This window comes from Lemur catta, chromosome 9 (assembly GCF_020740605.2).
Source record: "Lemur catta isolate mLemCat1 chromosome 9, mLemCat1.pri, whole genome shotgun sequence".
Taxonomy (NCBI): Eukaryota; Metazoa; Chordata; class Mammalia; order Primates; family Lemuridae; genus Lemur; species Lemur catta.
Genome location: NC_059136.1, coordinates 26,012,281 through 26,028,340, shown reverse-complemented (window position 1 = coordinate 26,028,340; position 16,060 = coordinate 26,012,281). Strand labels below are relative to the sequence as shown.

The following is a 16,060-nucleotide window of genomic DNA, read 5'->3' as shown; positions in this document are numbered from 1 at the left end:
TCCCCCACGCTCATCACTGTGACACTGGGTACTGCTGACGGCCTTCAGAAAGGACAGGTGCAGTGGGTGTGGCTTTTGGACAGAGTAATGGGCGCCGGCCATGGAGCCGCTGATGGGCAGGAGGACCCCGGACAGGTCCTGCAGCCGGGGGTCTGCACTTGCTGGAGTGGAAAACAGGGTGCATGGGGGCAAACAGCTGCCTGGTTTGTGTGAGGCTTAAATGACCATAAGTGAAAATGCACCTCACATTCTAGAACATTACGAAGTGTCAGTCACAACCTCGCCACGGCTCTCTGAAAGGGCATCTCTAGTCCTGACATCTTGACTCAGACGTTACTCATGCACCAACCTGCTCCTCACTGTACACAAAGTTGTACTTTTTAGAAACGGTTGTTCTTGCTATGAAATGGGCTGACTTCGCCTCTGTGCTAACTCCCCTGAGGACTAACTGCACCTGCCGTCCCCACCTCCCTGAACACACGCAGGGACCGGAACTCGAAAAACGCACCCAGCAGGGGCCCACGCCCAGCCCCTCTCCCTAGCGCCCAAGAAGTCCATTACCTTTAATTTCTTTGGTAAACTTTACCCTTTGGGAATCTGTCAGAGGTTTTTGTTGTTCTTCAATACTTTTAAAATCCAAAACTTCACAAACAAACTCGATCACGGGCTGTGCCTTGTAGAACGCTGTTGCCGACACTGTGGGCGAGAGGAGAAGGCAAGGACTGAAGCGTGACCGCGCCCTGGGGGCCTCGCCCGGAATCCACCACCAGCCAACGCTGGGGGCTGCGCAGGCCGGGCGCTGGCAGGGGGCACGGCTGCCCTTGGTTTTCACTCTGCGCAGCCCACTTTCGGGCTTTAGAGGCGGGAAAGCCAACGGAGCTGGAGGCCAGGCCCCACATGCTCTCTGCTCGGGGGCGACGGACAGGGGTTGGTTGAGTCTAAAGATGAAGTCACCCTCTGAGAATAAAACTAGTTTTTAAAAACAAACAAAACCTAACAGCTCATGAGCATTGGATTTTGTAGCATTTTGTATCTTCTGGTATAGATATTTCTGAAAATTTACCATCCTCTTTTACATAATTATTTTTCAATAAATGTACAGCTGAGAAAGATATCATTTTCATTTCTTTCTAGAGCTTTTCATATTAATTAATTCCCAAATGAGCAGATGGCGTCCTTCTCTGGCCTTTATTCTCATCGTTTTAACAGAGAGGGAAGTGGGGGTCCAGCACAGAGAAGCAGCTGAGACTCCCGAGGGGGGCAGGCTATGCCCAAACTCCAGAGGCGGCCAGCGGACGGCAGACAGGTGCCCAGTCCTCGGACACAGGTTGAACATGAGCCTGCAAGATGAAGGGGAAGGACGCCTGGGAGCAGCCTCCAGGTCTTGCACTGGGGACGCCAGCAGCTGCAGCAGCACAAACTTGTACAGAGGCAGATCCTCAGGCCCCCTGCAGCCTCACCGGCCAGGTGTCTGGGATGGGCGCTCCAGGGGGCTCCGGTGCTCCTCTGAGGAGCACTACCCTGAGTTAGCAGGTACCACGCAGGTGGAGACAGGCCAGGTGCCATACAGCCTTGCCGGCTTTGACGGAGGCTGTGTTTGGAGCTGGCCACTCGGGTCCTCCCCAAAGTCTTGGATTTCAGCATATTCCCCAATCCCACCTCGCAATAAAGACCCCAGGGTGTTGCTTACCATCGATGTTCAGCATCATTTTCCAAAGAGAAGGTCGGACGGACTGATGGAAGCCAAACCACACTTCTCGGCCCCCGCCAAGAGGGTTGGAGCAGCCCTCGGAGGCAGTGAAGAAGGAGCGGCCCACCGGGGTGTACCTGGGGCCAAGAGACCAGCGTCCGATCAGATGCGATTTTAGGAAGGAACAGCCCACTCCAAGTCCACTCTCCACCCTTGTCCATCACATAGGCACACATACACACCAAGAGTTCTTTTTCCCTCTTTATAAAATGGCTTTTACTACACTGCTCTCCAACCTCTTAGCATGGCCTGCTGAGGGATGCTGTAAGCACAGCCTTGGGGACCCATGGCCTTGCTGCAGGAACAGCAGGAGAGGCCGAATGCCCCACACGGGGAGGCCCGGGCCGGTGAGCCCTGGTGTGTTGCTAAGTCAGGGGCCTTGGGGACATGTGCTGCTTCGGCACGTGGCTACGAAGGACCATCGCTGACACGTGGGATGCAGCATTTGTTCCCTGTTTGGGTCGACTCCCGGTATGGAGTGTCTCTCCTGCACGGCACTGAGGGCTCACGTGCAGGGGACAGTAAGGGCAGTGTGAGAAGATTCACGCACTTCTGCAGCGCCAGTTATGGATGGCGCGGCGACCTGGGCTGGAGCCCACTGGACCCAAGTAGACTCATCTCCAGCACAATCTCGCCAGCTGTGCGGGCACACAGTGCCTGGCCGCCCGACGTGCCATCGCCAAGGAGTCCCAGGGGAACGAGTACCCTTCAGCAGTGACGCCACCCACGTGTGGGCTGCACTGTTAATAAAATCACCTAGATGGCCCTTTTCACTTTCCACCTGAAATGGATTAATCCCGACTCTATTTCTACTGTTTTTCAAAAACGAAATAGCAGTTTCCTCCCTGATTCTAATTAATGTAAATAATCCAAAAGAATTCAAAAAAGAAAAACCACAGCCGTTCCTGTCACTCAATTAAAAAAGTAGACAACATTTTGGCAACCAGCCTTCTAGATTGCCTTGGCACCCACTGGCCTTCCTGCCACCAATAGCTCAAAGCAGTGATGATTATACACCAGGGGTTGGGGACATTCCTACCAGGAGAGACAGCCTGTCCTATACTTGGTCATTTCCACGCAAGCCTGAAGACAGAATGCATTGCCCCCTCTAAGTATAACATGTGGCTTCGAAACCCCTTCTCTGTGGTTACAAAGAAAGACTTGACTTTCTCCTCGAATCTTAAGTCTTGGTCAGTCCGTGTGTCAGGTCTCTTAGTGTGCAGGTTTGCTTCAGTCATAGGCTTTTATTCTTTTCCTTGTTCATTCAAATCACTCCTGAGGTCCCAGAAGCCAGTGTGAGGACGGGCGTTCCAGGGCGGGACCCCGAGGGCTGGGTGTGCAGAGCCAGCCTTGTTCCTACGACCTCGGGTCTCACAGGAAACCAGTGCAACCCTCCGCCCAACAACTGGGCAGACTATGAGCCACTAAACCACTTACCTCTTTTAGTGATTTCACATGTAGCAATTTCATTTGTGGCAATTTATGGTAAAAGAGGAATCCCACAGAATAAAAAAAAGAAGCCTGAAGTGTCCACGGTATTAACCACAGTCGTGAAAAGCTGGTGGCCATGGTCATTTGCATGAGGCACGCTCCGTGCCATCTGGTACCGGGGACAGAGTTTCATTCTAGTATCACCAGTTCCGAGCATGAAGGCAACAGAGAAACACAACAGTGCTGACGGCACAGGGCCATGTGGAAAGTGAATGTGCCAGTGTGCACAGGCAGGGAGGTGACCTCTTTGTGCCAGGCCGAGAATGCCGGTGACTTGTGTTTATGTTAGAATGAGTGTGCATCTCAGCACTGTGCATTATCTCTGTGGCAGAAACCCTACGGGACCATCACCACCCTGACCCCAAGAACCAGCTCTTCCTTGGACTGATGGTTCATACTTTCTGGGCATGCTGGGACTGGACGCAGATGCTCTCGGTCCTGTGGTCCCCTCACCTCATGGATGGCAAATGCCTCATGACCACGTCCAGGGCCTGGATCGTCTCAAAAGGGACGCTGGGCAGCCGCCCCGAAAGTGCATCGTGTAATGCCTGTAAGCTCACGCAGGACACCCACTTGATGGACACCTTGAAGATGCGATCTTTGCCTTCTCCGGGCAGCGTGACCTCCAGCTCCACCTGCAAGGGGCCCAAAGCACACGAGGTTATTCCCACCCGTGGAGCTGCCGGGGAGGCTGAGCCAGGTGGTGGTCAGCGTCCAGACACGTGTGGGCTGGGGAATTCTGTCCAGGCCTTTCCCCATCCACTGGCCACATGTGGCTCCTGAGTACATGAAATGTCACCAGTTTTCTGAATTTTAACTTTACTTGGATGAATTTAAACTTATGCAGCCACATATGGCTTGTGGCCAGTGTGCAGTGGTCTGAAACATGCCCTCTTGATCCGAGTCTGAGCAGTGAATCCACTTCCTCCCTCCTTAGCCGCTAACTCACCCCTCCCCTCACCACCTGTGTGTGCGATAGCAGCTCCACATGCACCCGCGCCCTTCGCTCCGCCGCCTGGCCCTCAATACGTCCCGAATACGTGGCCACAACGACCCCACTCAGGCCGTAACTGAAGCAACTGATACTTGCCAACAATACTTCCCAGTGCTTACAGAACATCTACTCGACAGGTTATGGACTATATATGCTTTGTCTTTCAATGCCCAGAAATACCAGCACGAGAAAATTTATTTGCCACTTTTTATACATAAAAACACAGAAACTCAGCCTTAAAAAACAGCCCAGGGCCACAGAGCCACAAAAGGGCAGGGATGGGATTTGGACCCAGGCTGGTCAGATGTAAAAGGGCCTTCCACTCAACACCTGACGGCCAGGGTGATGGGGCCCTCGGCAGCGGAGCAACACAACACAGATGCACAGCTCCAGCCCGCGTGCCTGGCCTCCCCCACCCGGGTCCCACTGCCTCTGTGCCGCGTGCCTGGCACTCCCTCCCTGACTCAGCCTGCACGTCCAGGGCAAGTGTTCTCTGGCCACAGCAGGCACATTGCCTGGCTCACCCACGTGCCCACCATGCCTATTCAACTCCCATCTGCTCGTCCTCATCGTCCAAGGCCTCTGTACAGATTGCCCCACCTGCCATAGCTTGCTTGAACCTCATGAGCGCAACAACCAGACTCTACTGACGTCACTGCACACCTGCCTCAGGTGGACGCGTCATTCTTGTCTGTCCCGGGCTTGCTCCAGCACATGCCCTCGCTCAAAGGCATGTAGAGCACCTGATGGCCCCAAACTGGTGGGGGCCCCAGGACAACAGAAAGATAAGAGCAGTGAAAAAGGAACAGATCCTTCAAGCTGGGTGGCCTCAAAATATCTAATACCAAGCAAAGGCAATGAGGCACAAAAGGGTGCTACAGTGTGATTCGTTTCAGACTTCAAAACCAGAGAGAAGATAACAAACGTAGTGGAACACACAGCTGATAAAACCCATGTCATCCAGACGGTGGCCATGCAGGAGGGAGGAGGGAACTTCTTCACCTGGATGGTGCGTACGTGGAATTTGTTCCATCACTATTCTTTAAATGTATGTGTGCAGCTGGCCCTAGCCGTGAGCGTCCACCAATATGCAGATTTTCTAATACCTCTACCATCTCTGAGAGAGCAAGACGAACCCCTCCTCTTCCTCCTCAATGTGAAGACAATGAGGATGAAATCTTTATGAAGATCCACTTCCACTTAATGAACAGAAAATATATTTTCTCTTCCTTACGATTTTCTTAGAAACATTTTCTTTTCTCTAGCTTTAAGAATACAGTATATGATATTATTATGGATAACATACAAAATATGTGTTCCTCGACTATTTACATTATCGGTAAGGCTTCTGACTGACAGTAGGCTGTTAGTAGTTAAGTTCTGGGGGAGTCAAAAGTTATACATGGATTTCTGACTGTGCAGGGTCAGTGCCCCAACACTTGCGTTGTTCAAGGGTCAACTGCATATATGTATTTTTTTCATTTAGTGTATTTCCTAATACACTTTGAAATAAGTCATGTAAAAGTAATAAAAGGCCAAGGCAGTGGCTTAGGCCCATAATCCCAGAACTTTTGGAGGCCAAGGCAGAAGAATCGCTTGAGGTCAGGAGTTTGAGACCTGTCTGGGCACCATTTTGAGATCCCATTTCTTCAACAAATAAAAAGAAAAAAACTAGCTGGGCATGGTGGTTCACACCTGTAGTCCCAGCTTGAGCCCAGGAGTTCAAGGCTGCAGTGTACTGTGATCTTGCCACTGCACTCCAGCCTCTGGAGTCTCATTCTAGCTCCAAAAAGACAGAAAAGAAAGTAACAGTAACCAAAACCAAACATCTGACATAGAACTAACAAAGTGACAGGCATTATTTCACTTCACTAATGACCTATTAGTCTTGCCATTCTGGTCCCCAACTTTACTTTCAGTTACAGAATCAGATCCAGAGAGACCAGGCCACGCAGCAGAAAGCAGAAAAGATGAGTGCCCCCCTCAAACAGTCTGATTCCAGAAAAGGAGACGAAGCCTGATGTGCCAGGACCAGGGCTTGGCTGGGCAGGGGGTGTGATTCCAGCATGGACTGGCAGGGGCCTGGCTGCGATGACAGAAGTTACGGGCAGCAAACGAGAGTGAGGGCTGATCCACTTATCCAGAAATGGCCCCCCAGGGCTGCAGCTCACAGGTGGGAGTGAGCACGTGAATGGAAACCACCGGGCTAATTTCTAAATTACATACCCACCTCGCCAGTAGGTACTTTAAGCCCATTGTGCACATCTCCACCAAACTGCACTCGACTACCTAAACAATAACGCTGTGAATTGGCACTAATTAGATGCTTGTTCATGCTCTCCTTCAAAAACACTTCTGTAATCAAAACTGAGGGGGAATTCCAAGGGGTATATTTTCCTAACAGCAAAGCATATGCAATTTTAAAATATATTCCAGTCCAGCCTCCTCTTCGCTGCCACAGGACAGCAAACCACCCCAGGCTCTGCAAGGTTCTTTATCAATCACGCTATCCACAGCAGGTGGCTGAGCACGTGCACGGGAGCTGCGGGATGAGTGGGGATTTTAGCACAGCCACCACACAGACACCACACAGCCAGGCCGGAGTGGCATGCCCCTCTCTGAAAAGCAGCCGTCGTGTGCATTCTGGCTGCTGGCCAGCAGTCGCTCCACACCTGACATTCTTCCATCTCTGAAAGCCTGAAGCTGTCATTCCCAGTGACACAACATCCAAAGGTCACAGACTAGAAGTGCACAGACAAGGGCTCGACTCCCAGCTCGGCAGCCCCCTGTGGTCCGACCGCGGGCAGGCGGATCCTTTAGGCCCCTTCTGTACATGCGGGCACACGGAGGCGGCCCCGCCCACCTTATGGAGCACTTGTGCCAACCGTGGACACGGGCACTCTGTGAACAGCCGTCTGTCATCTAGAGATGCCACAACTGCCATTTTCTGAACACAGACAATGGAAAACGTCAGTCCACGGCCCCAACTTAGGGGCTGAAAAATTCTGAGGCAGTTGTGAAATCCAACCTTTCCAGAGAGACCATACGCCTAACCCCAAACTCCCTCTGAAAATCATCAGGATGAGAGAATTAGAACTGTAATAGGAAGATGTCTGTTTTGGTTCCACTACACAACTCAGAAACAAAGAAAGGGAAAACAGCACTTTAAAGAACACAAAGAAACTGTGTACGAAGCCGAGAGAAAGCTCAAAGAAACAGCTGTGCATCAAAAGGACTTTCTTGCCCTAAACTCGGCTGTGGCGCCGGCAGAGGCCCCTGGCCTCCCTGTCCTCCACCACGAAGGAGGGAGCAGGGTACTGGGAGGCGTATCTGGTTGGCCACAAGCACCAGGACCCGGACGCAACCCTCCCCAGCATTACGGGAAGAGCAGTCACACCCACTGTGCCAGCCAGAGTCCTGGCCAGGGCGACAGCTGCCAGGCTCAGTGCCACAGGCTCTTTCCAGAGTGGACATGCAGGTCACGTCTGTTTAAATGTGCCCAGGGGGCTGATGTCTAAAGGCATTCTGTGACTTTGCATAGCAAAAAGTCTCCTCGAAAAGCAGATCATTGTCCCTACAAAACACCCTACTGTAAAAACCAGTCTCACCCAGCATGTCTACAAAGTGCACAGGGCATTCAAAGTCGGGCTGGCAGGCAACACAGCAGGTATAGGGGTGGCTGCGCAGTCAGGCACTTCTGAGCACCTTGCACTGGGATGGGCTTGGATCAAGGCACATGGACAAACACTGTGGCTTCACCGGAGGGACCCTCAGCCCCACAGGGCAGCACATCAGCCCCAGAAGTGAGCAGAACCTCCCCCTATGTGTCGCCCAAGGAGAAACCCCTACCCCTCCACCCTGGTGCCCCCGAGGCATCTCCTCTACTTCCACCTCCCCTCCTTTGACCTCTTGTGCCAGGTCAGCAGGCACCAGCTGGGTGCACTTGTGGCCACGGCATGGCCAAGCCCGTGCAGAGGTGGACAGGCAGGAGTGCCAGGCAACCTGCCTCCTTTTGCAGAAAATTTAATGTGTGGCTGACTTGCTCCAAAGCAAATTGCTTCCAGCAGGGTATGTCATCGATTTGAGCTGAGCATCTGCCCTAACTTCCGACTGAGAAGGAGACACCCGCGCTCTAACAGAGCGGCTTCCGCTCCAGGAGGCGGCAAGCCTTTTTGGGCATCCCAGAAGGGAGGCACAGGGCTGGATCCAGAGCCAGGGACAACAGACAACACAGATCACACCTCATCACTGCCAAGAAAGACCCAGGGGTTAAACCCAAAATGTGGATCGACTTGGACAGCTTCCTGGGCCTCAGTCTCCTGCTTTGAAACACGAGGGAGGGGCCTGGGTGCTCACAGGGTCTCCAGCCATAATGGCACTGGTCTCTCTTGCCACGCAGGGGCTGGGAGTGAGGCCAATGTTTTCATGGGAGAGATTAAGGAGGGGCTTAAAGAGGGACCGTCCTGAGTGAGGGCGACATGACTCGGGGCCCCCTGTGCACAGACCCAGGTGAGAGCTGCCCTGGCCGCATCTTGCCTGCCAGCAGACACGGGGACAACAGAGCACTGGCACTTCTGCTCACACCACAGGCGATGCAGAGAGGAGCCACCTCACAGAAAAAAGAGCCAACGCAAAGAACCCCCCGAGATGACACTTTGCTACCTGACGTGAAAGTATGGGCACAGGGTACACCTCCTCCTCTGGGCTCTCAGACAAAGGGGGTAACGTCTGCACACCACAGATATCTGACAGAACCCCACAAATGGTGAAGCGGTGTTGTCTGGAACCAGGGGACCTCTGTGCTAACTGCAGGCTTTGTGTAGGTTCTCTAACTCTGGAACTCGAGTTTTTCATCTGAAGAAAGGATGGTTGGGATTAAACTTAAGAGGCACTGAGCGCCCACTCGGTATGCGGCTGTGTGTTTGAAGGACTTCCATGGGTGCCTGAGCACCCTAGAAGGCTGCCCTGGCCACTGGAGAGGCTGCTGGGCCAGTTCCTGCCATCTCCAGCATCTGCTGAGTGCTTGGCATGTCCCAGGCACGAAAACGATGTGCTCTAACCCACAGTGCTCAGTGTGGCAGACAACAAATGTGTAAATGAAACGCAAAACTTTAAAATCTGTAAATTTCAAATTCACAGCATGTTAATCTGCAAGGGGTAGTCCTGCTCAGCTGAAACACACACAGATCTAGGATTCCTCCAGTTGGGAACATGGTGGCTGTCACCAGGGGCTGGCAGTGACAACTCAAGAGATAGCTTGGTGTGGAGCCTCAGTCACAGCCTTTCCTCTTGTCAGAGCACCATAACCTGGAGCAGGACCACTGGGGCCAAGATCCCAGCCCTGCTGGCCATCCAGGAAGGCTGAAAGGCACTTACTCGTTTTAAGATTATCATTAAAATGCAAAAGCAAAACCATTTTAATGTCTGTAGAGAGAGCCTGCAGACCCCTTATCCACCCCCTAAAATATGTGTCCCTGCCAGCAGTTTGAGACCCTCAGGGCACTGAACTAGCCTCCTTTTGAGGGACCCGGGGTTTAGGAAGCTAACGTGTAGGTGGTTCCCAGAGAAAATCAGCTTTTCCATCCTCACAGTTGGTAAATTACTGGTTGTTTTGTTTTGTTTTTTAAAGTATGCAGAGGGATTATTTCTGAGCCAGGTCTCTGCTCTCCGTCTACATCCAAACCACACCCATTCTCACCCTGGAGTAGCACATTTGTTGAAAGATGGTGCCAAGAAGTGACAATTTCTAAGCAGAAATTTTATTACTTTTAAACAAAGCCACGATAAAGATAAGAAGAAAAGGCGACATTTTAATATAACCACTGCTCCCCAGCTGACTAATTATCAGCATCCTGATTCCAGATGAGTCACTGGCTGCAGCAGCACAGTGACTTCGCTCTCCTGCCGCGGACTCCCACACGCAAACACGCCCCGATAGGAACACGTTTCTGAGGTCTTCAGCATTCCACTGCTTCATCTGGGCTCCCGTCTGGTGGTGGTCTGTGGCTTGCAGGGGTGTGTGTGTTTTCTACTTAAAAGTTTGGTGGTTTCAAGAAGTTCCCATTATCTGTGTCTGGACCTAGACTAGTTAAGCCTCCATCACTGCAAACCACAACACTGGGAAGGTTTTTATGGGTCTTGGGGAGAAGCACATGGCCAGTGAGCGGCTGGCTCCTCCCAGGTGAAGGGGTTAGTGTGTGAGACGAGGAATCACTGACTTTACGCCACGTTTGAACTTTACTTCACTGCACACCCCACCCGCTGATCCCGGCCCACCTCCGTGAGCTTACCTTATCCCTCCCGATCGGAAGGGGCATGGCTGTATACAGGTTCTTCCTCCCATCAAACACTGGTTTCCGATCCCCAAAGATCTGTGTTTTAAAGTGCTGGACCATATGCTCCACTATTTCCCTGAAATAAAGAATTCAGGCAGAACATCAGTAAAACCAGGGAAATGGTACACAGGACGGCATTTTTTTGACGTTGGTTTTTAAGCAATTTATAACACCTGTGGCTCCTTTTGGTAACGTGACTTTCAACTTTCTTTCTACAAAGAATCAAACTAGAACCGTATGTGGGTTTTGCTCATTTATTGAGTCACACAAACACCGGAAAACTTGCTAAGTGCCAGGCATTTTATACGCCACATACACAGATGACAGATACTTTCCAGAACGTCCAGAACTCCCCAGGGGCATTGAGGAGAAGAGCTGGTGGGATTCTGGTTCCACAGCTGTGGGATTTGCTCCCCATGCCTCTGCTGTGGACTGTGCAGGGGCCCCGTTGCTCATAGAAACTGCCCCCCTGACACACGACACACGGGCCGGGCTCGGCTGTGAGCCTCGTGTGACCACCAGAGTTGGCCAGAGGACATGCTGTGCAACGCCTGCCAAGGCGTCTGTGAGGCTGGCCTGCCCTTTGGCTCCTGTGATTGTTAGAAGAAGGTGTGCCAAGTACTGCTGCCCCTTCCACCTGGGCTCCAGAATGAAGACCTTGAACTTGATTCCAACCCAGCCCAGCCTGACCCAGAGCCCCAGCCAAACCACAGCCACCCGCAGAGCCATGGGTGTAAAATGGATGTCTGTTGCTGTAGGGCTGCAGTCCCCACCCCCTTGGGCCTCAGACTGCTACCAGTCCACGGCCTCTTGGGAACCGGGTACACAGCAGGAGGTGAGCGGAGAATGAGCAAGCAAAGCTTCATCCCACATGACCATGAAAGCTCCGCCTCCTGTCAGACCAGTGACAGCATTAGATTCTGCATTATGGCGAGTCATATTATTTTTTCATTATATATTACAATGTAATCACAATGGAAATAAAGTGCACAATAAATGTAACATGCTTGAATCATCCCAAAACCATCCCTCCCCACCCCTGGTCCCTGGAAAAATTATCTTCTGTGAAACTGGTCCCTGGTGCCAGAAAGGTTGGGGACCACTGCTGTAAGGGACTGAGAGGTTGGTGCAGTTTATTCCTCAGGCATCAGAGCAACGGAAGCCCGCTGAGCCCACGGACACTGCTCTGCTGCAACCCCTGAGAAAGGAGACCTCGACCTCCCCCTGCCCCACACCCAGCTCCAGAAACACACTCTACAGACGACCAGACTCCCGTGGGCTCCAGACAGCAGCCTCAGCCCAGCGAGGACGCCGCCTGCCCACCCCCTGTCTGTCCAAAGAGGGCCCCACCTGGCACAGCACTCTCAGCACTCAGGGTGGTGCTGAGGCCTGTCAGGCCAGCCAGCCACACACCTGGCTCTCACACACACACGGCCTGTACAGCACACCCAGGAGGAGCCAGGCTCCCTGCCGCCCCACAGAGGCCCACGCTCGGGGGACACGCAGAGCTCTGTCGGACACGCCTCAGCCTTTCGCCAGGAAACAGCAGCCGGGGGCTGTGCAGCGGAGAAGAGGCTGCGGCAGGGGGAGGTGGGCGGCGGAAGAGAGAACACAGGATAGACTTTCATGAGGAGGTGGGATCGAGCCCACTGTGCTGGAACAGTCCTTTCTCCCAGGCAGAGCCGCTGTCATCCCTCAGGAAGCAGGAATGCAGCAACTCAATCCATTCCCTTCCCAGCATATGAGGAAAGCTAGCCTAGAGGGCTTTGCCCACTGACTTTCACCAACAATAAAACCAGGAGGTGGATCTCCAGGGATCCAGCTAACCACACCCCACCACCTGGGTCTGGGGCGTGCCTGCGGCAAATGGCCCTCGCAGCAACTGAGAAAGCACCAGCCTTTGACACTACCCCGGGGATCCAGCCTGGGCAGGCCACAGCCCAAGGCAGTCAGCTTCCACCTCCGCCACCCTGCCTCACACACAGGGCACAATCTCACCCCAAATCTCCCCAAACTACACTGTGGAGCCCATGCCCACGACAAGGTGTGCCCTGCAGCCCTCAAAGCAAGGCAGCTCTTTCCTCCACACTGTCCAGACCTTTAAGGTCCCCAACCTTAAAGGATGCCATCGTCCTCGTCCAGGCCAAGACTTTGGGCTCAACTTGAGGCACAAATGGCTCCACTGGGGGCATTTCACCCACATTCAAAGAAAAAATCACTCCAACTGAATTCAAATTCGTCCTGAAGAGAAAAAGAGGGCACACTCCCAACTCATTTTACGAGGCTACAAAACCTTCACCTTGGAGCCCGAGGAGCTGAGCACTAAGTGGGAACATGGGTCAACCCACCAAGAACTCAGGCACTGGAACAAATAGTAACAAACTGGGTCTCAAAACTAGTTAAAAAAATATACACCATGTCAAAGTTCAGTCTACACCAGAAATGAGAGGCTGAGTTTAACAGTATAAAACTAATTAACACAGATTATAAACTTAAAGTAAAGCTGTAACTGTAAAACTTCTAGAAGACAAGAGAAAAATATTCATGAACTTTGGGATAGACCAAGATTTCTTAGGACATCAAAAGACACCATTATAAAAAGGAAAAAGTGAGCAACTGACTGGGAGAAAACATTCTAATAACACACAGCTATGTATCTGAGAAAGGACTTGTGTACATACTATAAAAAAAAAAATCTTACAATTCAGTAAGACAAATAATCCAATTTAAAAATGAGCAAAAGGTTTGATGAGACCCATGGCAAAAGATACACAAAGGGCCAGTGAGCACCTTAAAGGAAGTTCTTCACTCATCATTAGGGAAATGCTACCAAAACCACAGAGAAACACCAGGGGATTGGCTAACGTTAAAAAGACCAACAATACCAAGGGTGGGTGAAGGAGGGGGCAGGTGGGGAGCTGAGCCCTTACACATGGCTGCTGGGAAGGCAAAGGATTCACAGCCACTTTGGGAGAATGTCTGGCAGTTTCTTACAAAGGTCAGGGTGTACCTACCACACCATTAGCAATGCCTGACAATTACACAAGAGAAATGAAAACACATATCCACACAGAGATTTGTGTACACATGTGTACAACAGCACCAAACTGGAAACAATTCAAATGTTCATCAACTGGTGAATGGGCAATTACAGTATAGCCACACAATGTAATACTTTTATTCTATTGTATGAATCACTGCTACATGCAACTTGATGACTGTTATCTTAAAAATATGCCCAGGGAATGAAGCCAGACACACAGGAGGATATCTATATGATGATAATGATTCCACTCATATGAAATTCTCTAAGAGGGAAAAACCAATCTACATTGACAGACAGCAGGTCGTCTGGGGCTGCTCAGGGAAGGGTGTGGCAGGATTGCCTGCGAAGGGACAAGAAGGAGCTTTGGGGTTGATGGTGGGTTCTTCACCTTGATTGCAGTGGTTTGTGTACACTTTTCTAATGTTCACAGAACTGTAATACATACAGGCATACCTCGCAGATACTGCAAGCTTGGCTCCAGACCGCCAAAATAAAGGGAGTATCAAAATAAAACCAGTCACACAAAGTCTTTGGTTTCCCAGTGCATATAAATATTATATTCACACTATACTGTAGTCTCTTAAGTATGCAATAGCATTGTGTCTACAGCAAATGCACATATTAATACCTTAATTTAAAAAATACTTTATTGCTAAAAATGCTGACATATAAACATGAAGTAAGCACATGCTGTTGGAAGAATGACGTGGATTGGTTAAAGCTGGGTTGCCACAAACCTTCAATTTGTTTTTAAAAAAAAATCCCACGGTATCTGCAAAGCACAATAAAATAAGGTATGCCTCTAACTTAAAAGGAATGCTTTTCGTTGTGTGTAAATTATATCTCAATAAAGTGGGTTTATGTTTTTAAAAATTAGTGTAACCAAAAAAAAAAACATTATGACAATCTCAAAGATGTAGAAGAAAGCATTTAATAAAATTCAACACCCATTCAAGATTTTTTAAAAATGAGCAAACTAGGATATGGAAGGAAACATCTTAATTTAGTAGGAAATCTAGAAGGAAACCTCCCCCAAAGTCCACAGCAAACCAAAGTTCCCTCTGGGGTTCACAATATAACAAAGATGCCATCTCCACTTCTGTTCATTTCTATACTATAGGTCACAGGATCACCACAGCATGAGAAAAAGACCATGAACAAGACGACTGCCACTACCGGTGGACATTAGGCTGTATTTGTTGAGAACCCAGGAGCCGCAGAGGAAGCTAAGCTTTGGAAAGACAGAGCCCCTGCCTCTGCCACTGTGTCTGCAGGGCCCAGCACAAAGTAAACACTACCTAGATGTTTCCTGAATGAAGGCACCCGTTTTCCTCCCCTTCTGGTACTCAGTCTTTATTCATTCATTACGTGTTCTCAGGGGAAGAGGTGGGGAAGGGGAGGAGCTCAGGAATGAAGAGCCCAGAATGGCAAAGTCAACCATCAGATAAACACACCTCAGAGTCCTGCACAGCCTCCCGCTGGGGCGGCACAAGGGAGGCATCCCCAGCCTCTCGCCCTCTCTGCAGCACACATGCCCCACAGAGCTGAGGTCTCTAGCGATACGCATGGAGTTACCTTTTTTCTTCTATGAGACAATCTTATACCACTCTGATATGAGTTTCTTACAGCAGCAGAGGAATTCCTGGGTGATGTGCCTACATAGGATGGTCATGTTTGGAAAAAGATTTATATCATGTTACTGTATAATGTAACATAACATCAATACATCATTTATTACATCCCAGACTCTGTGCCACCCTATCCCTTCCCACCCTTTCCTTCTCCCAATTTCTTTTCTTTCTTTCTTTTTTTTTTTCAGACAGGGTCTCCCTCTGTCACCCAGGCTGGAGAGCAGTGGCATCATCATAGCTCACTGCAGCCTCCAACTCCTGGGCTCAAGCCATCCTCCTGCCTCAGCCTCCTGAGTACCTGGGACCACAAGCACATGCCAGCACACCTAATTTTCAAAAAATTTTATTTCCAGTTTCTAAAAGAAAAGCCACCCACCACCCTGTGCCATGTCCCTTCCCTGACCAACTGCTCCTCAGCAACTACAGAGGTACCTGCAGGAACCCCCTGGGGGGCTTTTTCTGGAGTCCCAGAGTTATATTCTTCCTTTCTGTGAGTGTGACTACTGGAGGGTAAAGTAGCTGCATTGCACGGGGTGGGCTCCAGAGAAACACCTTTGCTGCGAGCAGCTCTCAGGCTCAACGCTGACCTTGCTCAAGAGGCAACAGCCCAGAGACCATCTGCACACATCATGCACCCAGCATCTTACAGAATGATCTATATGTTCAAACTGAGAACAAAGCTAATGATGGCAAACCTGTTGGCACTTATCCTCCACCAAATGCTTGATGTGGAACTCATTCAGTCTTCATGATAGCCCTGAAGGTAGGCACTGTCACCTCCATTTTCTACATGCAGACACTGAGGCACAAAGC

The 16,060-nt window shown here is 50.7% G+C and overlaps 1 protein-coding gene across 3 annotated transcripts in view; it reads right to left on the bottom strand.

Moving 5' to 3' along the window:
• Positions 1-16,060, bottom strand: part of AGO2 (argonaute RISC catalytic component 2) — a 113,451-nt gene that overhangs the window by 37,621 nt on the left and 59,770 nt on the right. For all 3 annotated transcript variants that reach the window (XM_045560805.1, XM_045560807.1, XM_045560806.1), the window contains exons 3-6: positions 10,526-10,646; positions 3,695-3,876; positions 1,691-1,827; positions 562-696 (exon numbers count right to left, since the gene is read on the bottom strand). In XM_045560805.1, the coding sequence (XP_045416761.1) occupies positions 562-696; positions 1,691-1,827; positions 3,695-3,876; positions 10,526-10,646 (575 nt within the window). The remainder of the gene's footprint in view (positions 1-561; positions 697-1,690; positions 1,828-3,694; positions 3,877-10,525; positions 10,647-16,060) is intronic.